Source organism: Chenopodium album, chromosome 9, assembly GCF_948465745.1.
Source record: "Chenopodium album chromosome 9, dcCheAlbu1.1, whole genome shotgun sequence".
NCBI classification, from domain to species: Eukaryota; Viridiplantae; Streptophyta; class Magnoliopsida; order Caryophyllales; family Amaranthaceae; genus Chenopodium; species Chenopodium album.
Window position 1 is genome coordinate 1,597,781 of NC_137842.1, and position 12,489 is coordinate 1,610,269.

At 34.9% G+C, this 12,489-nt stretch overlaps 1 protein-coding gene across 1 annotated transcript; it reads right to left on the reverse strand.

Annotated features, from left to right (window-relative positions):
* Nucleotides 1-1,250: 1,250 nt before the first annotated feature.
* LOC145558208 (sodium/hydrogen exchanger 6-like) lies at nucleotides 1,251-11,994 on the reverse strand. The gene is made up of 22 exons (XM_081619361.1): nucleotides 11,603-11,994; nucleotides 10,737-10,788; nucleotides 10,595-10,654; nucleotides 10,453-10,477; nucleotides 10,274-10,359; nucleotides 10,053-10,164; nucleotides 8,656-8,718; nucleotides 8,512-8,531; nucleotides 8,335-8,429; nucleotides 6,541-6,569; nucleotides 6,412-6,443; nucleotides 6,261-6,308; nucleotides 6,117-6,177; nucleotides 5,896-5,993; nucleotides 4,368-4,443; nucleotides 4,240-4,259; nucleotides 3,830-3,927; nucleotides 3,617-3,726; nucleotides 2,571-2,651; nucleotides 2,030-2,127; nucleotides 1,853-1,932; nucleotides 1,251-1,717 (listed from the first exon to the last, which is right to left on the reverse strand). Exons 1-22 carry the CDS (start codon nucleotides 11,781-11,783, stop codon nucleotides 1,668-1,670), a joined length of 1,575 nt encoding a protein of 524 aa, XP_081475487.1. The 5' UTR covers nucleotides 11,784-11,994; the 3' UTR covers nucleotides 1,251-1,667.
* Between the last annotated feature and the right edge of the window lie 495 nt (nucleotides 11,995-12,489).

Sequence of the window (12,489 nt, forward strand, 5' to 3'; positions counted from 1 at the left end):
TTAATGAGGGCTGCTTATTTATCTATAACCATTGTAGTTTTGCTGTATTTAACACCTGGTAGTATACTACTCCTGTATCAAATCGGGTGTTTAGGTCGGGTCGTATCGAATCATTGTGTTGTGTCGTTTAAAGTTAAGTTGGGTTCAACCATTCAAATTGGTTAAGTTGGGGCAGATTTTTTTTTTATTTGGGTTACATTTTTTTAGAAATTGAGTCTATCTCAAGTCTCGTCTTTTAGAGTTAAACTCCGTAGTTAGGAATAGGAACTCATCATCATCGAATTGAAGCAAGTGGGATGTTACACATTATGTACAACAAATAAAAGTTTTCCCTTTATGGTAAATTTTTCGTGAGGAAATTTACCAGTAAACTTGGTCAAAAAAAAAAAAAAAAAAAAATTTAATTACCAGTAAACCCTATTCGCATTAGGGTTTAGAGTTTGGGCTAGAGTTAAGTGGTTAGGATTAATAATGATTTTATATGTCTTATAGCTGAACATTGTCCCCAACCAATGGTGGTTCGTGATGATTTGTTGGAAAGAGAGAATATTAGATTGATTTAGAGAGGTGAAAATTTTAAAATCCAGGGTATGTTTTTTTTTTTTTTTTTTTTTTTTTTGGTGCAATGGAGGGAAACCCCTAAACAAAGGAAAACAAAAACAAAACAAACCGACACGTCAAGTTTATATATGGTCATTACCTAGTAAAATTCGAACGTCATTTAACAAACCCTTTTGGCAAGTTAGGGGAAGGTGTCATATGACTCATATCGATTTCGAACCTCTCATATGTCAACCTAATCTGGGTTAAAAGGACTCCTTGGAAATGAGGGGAAAGAATAAGGAAATTCCCACCACCACATTGTCCCTTTGTCAGGATTAATCCCACAACCTTAATGGTTATTAAATACAATCCGTGAATTGATCCAATAATACCCAGCATAAGTTGAGCAATTTTAAAACTCAATACAAAGTATAAATTAACTTTATATATGTACTCCGTAACATATAAGCCAAATAATATCTGATAAAACTAGTTCAACCATAATCTATAAGTGATTAAATAGCATTATAACACTCCTTGGAAATAAATTTACCAACTGTTAAACAAATAATTAGTGGAATATGCGAGTAAAGGTTTCATTTCACTCATAGGGGATAGACAACATTTAAACTATATAGAACATACTCATTTCTCCTGACATAATAACTATTGAATTGCTATCAAATATCAAGCTCATCTATTGCAAGTTTGCAACTGTAACCCTGTAAGTGACGAATGCCACACTATACTGTAAGAAAAAATGTTCTTTTTGTTTCTTGGATACACACGAGATGAAACAGCCATGAAGTTCAGTACAAATGATCTCTATACATGCATTGAATTTGGAATCCATCGCACCTGATTAAACTCTGACAAGGAACACCTGATCTCTAAAATTAAAGGAATCAGACAATGATCAGCAAACTAACCAGCTAACCAGTTTATATGCATGTTTTACAGTAGTAATGGACATCACTACTTCCAGCTTTAGCGTGAACCAGCTCACTAGCATATGTACGAAACTTGAAGTTTTGTGAATGGCCGCTTTTAGTTGTTAAAGCATGATCCGCCGTGTCAGGAATACTCTCTATTGATTAATCGTCATTATATTGCAAAAGAATGAATCAGTTACGAGTACTGTAGACTTCTCTTCTTGGAGTGGGCATCAGATTTTCTGTTTCACCATAAATTAGATTTATGAAAACAAGATAAGTGATACAATTTCATGTTAAATAGCATGCTGCACACAGCTAATGAAAATTTCGCACTCAACCTCAATGTCCTCAAATCCAAAATGAATGATACGTACCTTCTTCTTCTTCATCACCGGTCTGGGTAGTGAAGAATGGGGTCAGATAGTTTTTGTCCAATGATGAAAAAGATGGTGCGCTGCAATTTTTGTTTTTTTTAACGAGTAATTATTTAGAATTAAGAGCAATAGTTCTAAATGGAAACAAATTTTTGTACATGAGCCATTATACACTACCTTCTATGGAATTCTTTTAGTCTCATCTTAAATCTGTTTGAAGATGATCCCTCGTCTTCTTGGCCAGAAGACACGAAGCCATCGCTCCTATTGAAGCCCTAAGAACAGGAATTATGTCAATTACAAATGTTTAAGCACCAACATGATAAATTTATCACATGTACTCCGCATGATATAACAAGCCAGTTAGCCAGAGAATAATCTAACTAACACCATATAATGAGACTCGCAAACTGGTGAAAATTCAACAGATAATAGAACATAGTACAATGATTTAGCCTAGGATCACATCCATCATTATATAGTTCATATCAAACGACTGCTGATTGATACTCAAGAATTCATGTTCCCCCTGTCAAAGAGTCCAATTCTTACCTCCTCACACACACCCTTTCAACAAGGCAAAACAAGAAAAGATCCACTGCTGACTACCGAAACAATGAACGCCCAATAAAAAAATGTTCTATGTCAAAGAAAGTAACAGGCTTTCTGTCCCGTAAATAAAAAAATAAAAAAAGGGCATTTCTGTACTCAAACTTACATCTAGGTGGCCCTCAGGGGTATCACCAATAACTTGCAAAGATTCAAGCATGGTTCCTGTTGTTCCACCAATAAGCAAAACCTGCAGGACATATCTTAATTGTTAATCAATGTCACATTTCAGTCAAAATCAAAGTCAATGTTTTGAATTTTATTTTATTTTTTTGGGCAACTCCCAAGCTGGGATGCAGCAATCTGAAAAAAATAATTCTTTAAAATGCACTCTTTAGGGAATTGCCTCCAATTAAGGGTAACCAGCGAAAGAGCTGAGCTCAGTGGAGCCGAACTTTGACATGAATCAATTTGCCTCAGTTCTTTTCTTTCTTCTTTTTTTTTTTTTTTTTTGGCAACACACTTTCTTGGTAAATAATTCAAAGAAGGTAAACAAACAAATTAATTTATATAACTTTATTACCATTTTCCCAGGAAAAAAAAAAAAAAAAAAAAAAACCTACTCCCTTTTTTCCTTTCTGTTTGTGATGCTTTGACCATTTCTCTCACAAAAAGATTTCAAACGTATCAAATAGTAAGGAACGGAGGGAGTATAGCTTAATTACCAATAAGAGGAAGGGTTAGGTTGTTACAGTTGAAATTATATTTGATTAGTTTGCCCATTTTCCTTCTCTAATCACTTCCTCAAATATGTTAGAAATTATCTGACTTTTATAAACTTAGTATTCATAAAGATTATATTTGTTAGGCCAAAACAGAATATCTTGTCGGTCACAACCTTTAGACACACACAAAAAGGAGTTTAGAGGCCATTAATTGTTAATATCCAATTATTACATCCATACACAGAAAGAGAATCAAATCAGACACCAAGAGGAGAAGGTGACAGAGTAAATAAAGAACATTCACTGATTCACAGGACAAAATGAAGCTGAAACAAAAGGGACGAAAAACAAAGATGACGAAGACGAAAAGGCCATGGAGAAAGAAAAAAAAAAAGTTTAAATTGAAGCACTCATTAGCATAAAAAATTCTTAAGTTTAAAATTTCAAGTCAAAACACATAGTTCCGAAAAGAGAGATAAAGAAAGACTACCGTTAAAACAACTATTGCCGTGGTAGCTGTGAATATCGTCTGGCCATGCCCTTCAGGCAGATCATGAACAGACTGGAGAGCAAGAGCAAAAGCCATAGCCCCTCGAAGTCCTGATCAGAGTATAATGCATTATGCACATTTCTTTTGACTAGGGTTATGTCATATATTAGTATTTAAATAATAAGGTAACAAACATAAAGTTGTTACTCATACCATTGTACCAAAGTGCTTTCTGATGCGTCATTGGTATCTTTCTATGTGCTGGTCTTACCAAATTGACCAAATATCCACATGAGAAGACATTGACAGCCCTTCATAAATGATAGCAAACCTTGTCAGCAATTTCATACGCAGTAGCATCACACCGTTGTAAAAATTTACATGTATTCTAGCCACAAAAGTAAACTTGTAGACATGTCAATAGACTGCAATGATGCACAATTATAACTTATATAATTGCCAACACTAAACTATTTTATTATTGACAAAGAGAAGCTAATTGTAGGTGGTCTCCAATCTTTAGAAGCAGCAACTGTGTCAAACACAATTTAAATACCAGCAAATTTATCAAAAGATTAACATAAAGCGGGGAATAAAAAAAAACACACACGAAGTATTATTACCTGGCAAGCACAATAGTTATCTGGAAAACCAAACCAAGTTAAGGAACAGCAGCGTGACATGAGAACATAAACCCAATAATTAACTGTTTAAATGAGCCTTTTACAATTTAAACAATTATGAAGGATACAATTGAGAAGAAAATAAAGCCTATATGCGACCAGCTATGCTTCTCCATGACAATATCAAGGCCCATGTATATGAATCTGCATAAGACCTTAGTTTTAAGAGGCGCAAGGCGCACCGAGGCGCACTATGTCCCCGGAGCCTAGGCGCAAGGCGCAAGGCGAAGGCGCACGCCTTGAGGTGGTGAGGCGCACTAAATTTTCTAAAACTTTCATTTTTGAAAACTAGATCATATATAATATTCAAAATAACATATAATCATATTATAAATGCATAAATGACATAATAAAGCATAGTTCATATTAAAAAAGACGGTAATAGTCTAAAACATGACATAATGAAAAGAAAAGAGGGTAAGAAATGCAAACTTGGTCCTCCAAGCTCTTCTTTTTTTGCCCTAAGCCCCTAAGTACTAGAATAATCCTAATAACCTAATCCAAATCATACTCATCACCCTCATTATACTCATTGTCATCCTAAATTGTGCCTTTTTCATCATAAATTGTTGGATTTCTTCCCTCACCGCTTGTGGACATGCATTGCACTTTCTGGCATTGCGAAAACCTCCAACCAAGTGTTTCTTCATACGATAGACCCCTCCCTTAAACGTTCCATTACAAAACTTACATGTCCAATTGTTATGATGGTTAGGATCCGGTGTTGCATATTTCCTTGCCGGATCCATAGTATCCGACCCCGATGATGTATTTCCATCCATCAATAATCTGAAAATATGTGCAATATACTCATACTGTAAGTAATAATACGCACACATAAGCTACTGACATAAGTAGCTTTTAAGTACTAAGCTACTGACATTATAAGCAAATAATTACTCAGATTATTGAAGAAAAGAAAAGACTTTTAAACTTTGACATCAAAAATATTGAAGAAAAGAAGAATAGAAAGAAAAGAGGGAGAAAAAAAAACGTGAAACAGAGAAGAAGTGCAGAAGAACAGTAAAAAGAAGAGGGAAAAAAGAAAGGAAAAAAAAAAGAGAGAAGGAAAAAGAAGAGAAACTTACCGGTGATAGGTGGCGGCAGAAGCTCCGGCAGATCGCTGGCGAGTGGAGATGGCAGCCAAGGTAGGGTTTGCTTCTCAAGTTCTCTGACTTCTCTCTCTTCTTTCAAATGTCGATCTAATTCCCTTCTTCTATCTTCTTTTACTTTCTATTTTTTATTTTAATTATTATTTCTATCTTCTTCTATAAGTTTCTATCTTCTTCTTCTATATATCACGTGACCTTTTTTTTTTTTTTTGAATTTTAAAACTGACTTGCGCCTCAAGTCATTAAAGCGCGCCTTAGCTGCGCCTTGCGCCTGGCAAAAAAGCGCACAAAAGCGCGCCTTTGGAGTGCCTTCCAGGGGACCCTGTGCCTCGCCTGGAAAAAGCCCACAAACTGGCGCCTAGCTGCGCCTTGCGCCTAGGCGCGCCTCAGGCGCGCTTTTTTAAACTAAGCATAAGACTAAGTTAGAAATGTCTAAAGCTCCCAAGCAAATGAAAACTGATTTAAACAGCATCAAATTTCTTACATAAAAGTCTCCGCTAAGGATGATATTAGATGGAAAAATCCAGATACAAATTGTTGAGACTTCTCGGACAAATTTGAGTAAGTATAGTGCTTCATGACCTGAAAAAGAGAGAACTAACCTCAGATAGATCTTTGACTTTAACTATAGTGACTATACATAAATAGAACTTTTTAAAAATTAAAATTGTAGAAAAAAATAGAGCATGTCCTTAGACTACTTACAATCCCGGTGAACAGTATTGACACGATACCAGACATCCCAAGACCTTCCGCAAGCATGTACCTTAAAATGTGTATAACATCACTAGAAAAAAGCTTTCACCAAGAGGTACCCTATTGCAATAAAGGAGGCATTGGACAACTTACGAGAAATAAGGGAAAAGAACAAACAGACAGCATTCCAAGTTCTGAAGGCTGCAAAGATGATGTTACAAAAATGGTGATGTCAAAAAGTGTCATAAGAACATAATCCAGCTCTCATCTGAAAGCCTAAGAAACAAGTTGTCAAGGCACTCACTTTTCAATATCTAGACCTGCATACTTGAAAAGGTTCATGCAGTCAAGGTCGCACAATATGTAGCCACCCAAACAGTAAATCAAGTAGAGACCAATGTTCACAAGAGTAAAAACTTTATTAAAAGGATATCAGAGCAGATATGAATCCAGCACCAACCCCTGCAAGAGAAAATTAAATGCTTAGATTTACTTGAATCAGATTTCACTAAAAACTTAGACAGTTTCAATGGGAGAGACTGAAATTTAAGGAGTGGTCAAGCAGTCAAGCTAACAATAGTACAAACAATATATGAGTTTCCCCTACCTAGAAATAATAACCAAATATAATAATGTAGATATCCCCATAGTATGATCTCAATTTTAAATTAAAAGTATATTCAATCTAAATTTCAAACGATATCCCCGCTGAAAGAGAGAGATGCAAAGAGGATGGCTGTGAAATGACTATTTTAGAAGGGATATTTGTAATTTAAAGTTATATCATCGGTTATGAGAAGATGGGAATAATGTAAAACTGTTTTCATATAAGAGAGTACAATATATATACATATACACACTGGAAATGCACTGAGAAGTTGGTTGGTAGGGGCAATAAACGGTGGCAATGAAATTGAGTATATATGTAAGTTTGCAAGAAAGTCTCATGATAGTATATCTTTACCTAGGTCTCTTCAGCTTATTTTCACTTATTTCAGAATAATAAGTTCAGATTAGACTTCATTATTGGGGGTCAGTGCAGGTCAGGTTGGGTCATAAGTGTAACATGTTATGAGTCAGGCCAAAGCAAGTTGGTAGAGGGAAGGCCAATAAACAATCAAGCAAAAATAACATGGGCGAGAGACAAGATTGAGCACATGTGTATTCGTAACTTAACATGTAATATAATTTTATCCTGTTTTCTTTTACAAATTATTGGGCTACCATTTTGAACCTATTGATTGTTCAATAGAGGCCCTATCCAGTAGAGAGTAGAGACCTTTTCCAATAAACGCCTTTTTAACTTTGACATAGGTCTATAGCCAATGGGTTACTCAAAATATTAATCAAGTCTAGTAACATATGTCAAAGTTTAGTTATACACACCCAAGTATATGCTTTGCTCAAACAAATTTTCATTACTCAATACCAAATCTCTTAAAGGTAATGTAGGAAATTTGCAAATTAAAATAAATAAATAAATTAATTAATTAATAAATAAATAAACTTGGAGATATAACATGGACTCCCTAAGAGCATCCCCACTAATGGTATAGTTTATACCAAGGGATCATATTGGCAAAAATTTATACCATGTAAACCATCTCAATCCATGCATAATTTACTATTGTAATTTTTTTAAAATTAATAATTATAAAAGAATTGAATTATTTTTTTGAGAGCTACTCCCTCTGTGTTTTTTTTTTTTTAATTATTATTATTAAATAATTTACAGGCTTCTCTTTTCACAAAAGAATTGTATTTAAAGTTAGAAGAGAGAAAAAGTAAAGTGTAAAAGTGACAATTAAAAAAAAATTAGTTGTGAGTAAAAGTGGTGGATCCCATTTCTTAAAAAGTGAGTGAATTAAAAAAAATAAAATAACATCCAAAAAAATGAAGTGAGAAATTTAAGGAAAACGAAGGGAGTATGTCATATAGTAAGGAGGGAGAAGGATGTGAGACTTTTTTTTATTGTTCATGAGTATGGTGAAGTTTGAGCACAAAAAATTCATAGCATGGTATAGATGATGCGGAGGAGTGAGAAAATGGTAAAGAGAGAGATGGTATAAAATTTTATACCATGATTTTGCATGCTCTAAATTAATTACTTTACGCAACAGTTAAACCAGCACTAAGTAGTCGCACAGGACAACAAATTTTTGATTCACCATCTGAAGAATATAATATAGTTACATCAAATACCAAGGGATAGATGTGAAAGAACTACCTGAAGACATTGAGCCAGCAAAAGTCTCAATAAACCTCAAGAAGAACGTGAACACATTCTGATCTGATGACTGACCCTTCAACGCCGACATTGACCTAAAAAGGGCAACACAGTTGAAGTTATCAATTGTCATCCTCTGAGCATAACAAATACAGATAAGAAATCAACTGCTCGCACCTGTACAAGGAAATTGCAACCTGCAATATGTGTTGCAAGAAGATAAGTTTTTGCCAAAATCACGAACATTAGTGATTATCAAGCAGTAGTCAAACCAAACAAAATATATGTCAATAGATCATACACAGATCGGGTAGAACTTACCGCATCATTCAAAACTGATTCTCCAAAAACCAAGGCATAAAGATTCACATCTGTGCCAAGTTCCTGAAAGCAAAAAAAATTCGTACCTATCCTGAGAAAATAGATGGATGCAACAAAGAGAAAGCTGAGAGAAAAAGAGAAGACACGAGAGTGATATCAAGTGCTCCCTCCTTGAAACAATGGTCTGACGTTGTCACCTTCCCTAATATAGTATAGGTTAATTATTGGATTTTAAACAGATGCCCCTACTAAAGAGTGAGGGAGAGAATGAGCAATTAGGTCTATCATATTATATGGGGTTATTCTACTAAAATCAAACACACACGGATGCAACAAAGAGATATCTGAGAGAGAAAGAGAAGACGCGAGAGTGATATTAAGTGCTCCCTCCTTGAAACAATGGTATGATATTGTCACCTTCCCTAATATAGTATTGTTTAATTATTGGATTTTAAACAGATGGGCAATTAAATTATATTATATGGGTTTATTCTACTAAAATCACACACACACACACACACAACATACACGCATGCACGCACACGCACACACACAATGGTGTGTTCTCAATTAAAAAGTACTGTATATTGCTGGAAGGAGCAGAATATTCTAGTTGCTCTGACAGATTAAGTAGAGGGTGAAGGCTCCTCCCAAAGCAATTTTCTATACTAAGAAGCAATAAAAGGGAATCTTTTAACTAAAGATGTTCTAGAGAGAAGGTGTTTCAGCAAATCCAAGAGGTGCAGCCTTTGTGATCAAAATACAATCAGGGAGAGTAACTCTTACTTATTTGCCCTTTGGTGACCTCATTATGAAATCTAAACTTTTGTACATTTGGGGTCTTTTAGGTTCACTAGGGATTGATCAGTGATTTTCTAGAAACACAATAAAAAATAGCTATATAACAAGTACACTAGTTTGCATGGAGGACTAATCTACTCCCCTGCTGCCCTATGCTTAGTGACAACTTGAGGTTAAGGGTTTGTTATTCTGAGCCTTGCCTCTTAATCTAAATGGGTGTCACCCCCTTGGCGTCTTTCTAATACATTTCCTCATCTACATACTACTACTGAAGCAGAGTCCACTGAGGATTTTTTTTTTCTACGTTACTCTATTTAATACTATGTACTTCCTCCATTCCCCTAAATATTGCACCATTTGCACTTTTAACACTATTGGCACTCATTTTCAACCTTGCACTGTTTATTTGATGTCTAAATTTTAATAGATTACATTCGAAATTTTAGTTTAGTTAACTAATGTCCTTTTTTTCACGTATAAATTTCAAGTGACAAGCATGGCATAATCAATTTACATACAAAACAATGTAAAAGGATTTAAAGAAGCAAAGGTTGATAACCTATCAAGCAGGCAATAGAAACAAAATAGCGAGTCACCTGGAATATTGCCAAAACAGTTATAGGATCAGTTGATGTTATCAGTGCTCCAAACATCATACATTCAACAAATGGGAGTTTGTATATAAGATATGTGATACCACCAAGATACCTAAAACAGAAATGAACAGCAGTCTAAGTCATAAGCAGATGCACATAGCAACATAGTCATAATCACATGTTAAGGATAAAATAGATAAATAAATAAAAAAGATGCTTACACCAGAAGGCCAGTCAATATTGAGGCTATAAAGGTTCCAAGAACAGAAAATGTAACAATGGCTCCAAAATTTGAGAAGAATGGTTTCTGGCAGTCACAATATAATAATTAGATATGTATGTATCAATGTTGCATCGTCAAATGTTTTAACTAGAAGATTGTGAAAGAATCGGGACTCACTGGAGCAAGAATGAACCCTGACTGGGTGGCCACAAAAGAGTCAAAGAAAATAATAACTAAAACACAGCATACACAAATGAAGTGAAATAATACAAATTAATCCAAATGAATAGGTATTGATTTAAAAGCTCCAAAAGGATATAATATGATGGGCGGTAATAAGAAAAGAAAGAAAAACTCCTCGTGAAAGTTAAACCATTCCCTGCAGTTTGGGCAAAAAAAAAAGGTCAGCGAAATGAAGAAAAAAGGAAGAAATCATTACAGTTTAATAAGGTAACAAGAACCTGATGCTAGTTTCTGTATTAGAGATATTAGCAAGTCCACCAACAACTAAACCTGTCAACCACAATTAATACACTTTCAGATAATAAACAAAGAAAACACCATAATATTTGCAAATGTAAACCCGCCTTTCCGTCACATTCACTGCATGACAATTGACAACAAAAACTCAATTTGTAGGAAGGTATAAATCAGAATAACCCTCAAAAAGATGTACAGATAGTGATACTGCCCTAAGTATAGAATTATCATACAAGGACAAGGTTTATAGCAATTAGCTTCCGCTTTAAGATGCATGTAATCATATAAATTTTCAATTACGGATGCACTTTAACCTGATTTCCCCCAAAACCCCTCGTTGCCCTCCTCATGAAAGCACCATCTTACCAATTACACTTTTCAAAAAGCATTCGGAAACCCCATGATCCTCTATGTTACTCAGAATCTCCAATTCACCTAAAGTACCCATATCAGATGCTCAACTCTCATCCCTGACACTTAGACACTTCATTCCGGCAAACATAAAAAGGAACCTGAAAGGATTGAATGAGATCACCAGTAATAACACCCAAAAGCTGTAACATAAATAACAGACACCCACTTCAAGCATCAAATAACAAACATCAAAAACTAGCTACTAAATTGTAATGTCTGAAAACCCCGGGATCATATATGCTACTCCGACTCTTCATTTCACTTCAAGTACCCGTATCAAATCCTCAACACTCCGATACAAGTACAACACTTAAACACTCCATTCTGGACCAAAATCGTGCAAATAAGAACCAAAATTGACAAAAAATAACACACATTGCAACATTGATAGAAAATTACCCAGTTCAATAAATCAAAAGAGGGAGAATTATACCAATCAAAAGAGAAGCGCTGGCTTCAGGAAGATAATAAAATTTATGGCGACGCAAAACATGACCAAGTACAAAAGAAAGAACCAACATCATAATTTGAAGCAGAATTCCAACTCCTGCTGCTTGTTGCTCTTTCGCCGGACTTCCACGAACATCTGCCGGAGAAATTTGCTGATCCTCCATTTGGGTAATCAAATTTACACGAATTCCCGAAAAACCCACCAATTAAAACCCAGAAAATGATGATTTAGATTGATGGGGTTTTGTGATTCTTTGAAATTTTGATGCAAAAATTTGGGAGTATTGGTCAACAATTGGGTTTTTCAGTGGGAAGTTTCTAATTAGTTCTTCACGATTCACTCTTTTGCCTTTTTATTGTTTTTGGGTTTTTCAATTAAATTTGCTAACGTCTTCTTTATGGTGCAATAGTGCAAATGAAGTTAACTGTTCGACTTGTCATATTCCTTTTTTTTCCCTTTCAAGCCACTTTCTGAATTTTCTAATTGTGCACCATTGTGGGCAGGGTCCATGTAACATAATATCGGTAATTAGGGTATGTTCTCATTGACTGAACTGAATTGAATTGAGCTGAACTGAATTGAATTGAGCTGAACTGAACTGAACTGAGCTGAACTGAATTGAACTGAACTGAAATGAATATTTTATAAGAGAAGGAAATTAGGAGAGGAGCTGAACTGAACTGAACTGAATTTCAACGTAAGAGAACAGGCCCTTAAACTCGATAAGTTGACCTCAATTTAAAAATTGATTTGAATCGCATGCTCAAATTATATCCGAGATTTTACTCCAAAGTAGAGATATAGGTAATGCGACTCGAACTTGTGACTTTGAGTTCCTAATCACCTACACCAAAAAAACGAACTTGATG

Coding starts and splice junctions, on each gene's coding strand:
- LOC145558208 (XM_081619361.1), bottom strand. CDS start 11,783: ATGGAGGATCAGCAAATTTCTCCGGCAGATGTTCGTGGAAGTCCGGCG. Junction 10,165..10,273: donor ATATTGACTGGCCTTCTGGT/GTAAGCATCTTT, acceptor TTTCTGTTTTAG/GTATCTTGGTGGTATCACAT. Junction 8,532..8,655: donor AATCAGTTTTGAATGATGCG/GTAAGTTCTACC, acceptor CACATATTGCAG/GTTGCAATTTCCTTGTACAG.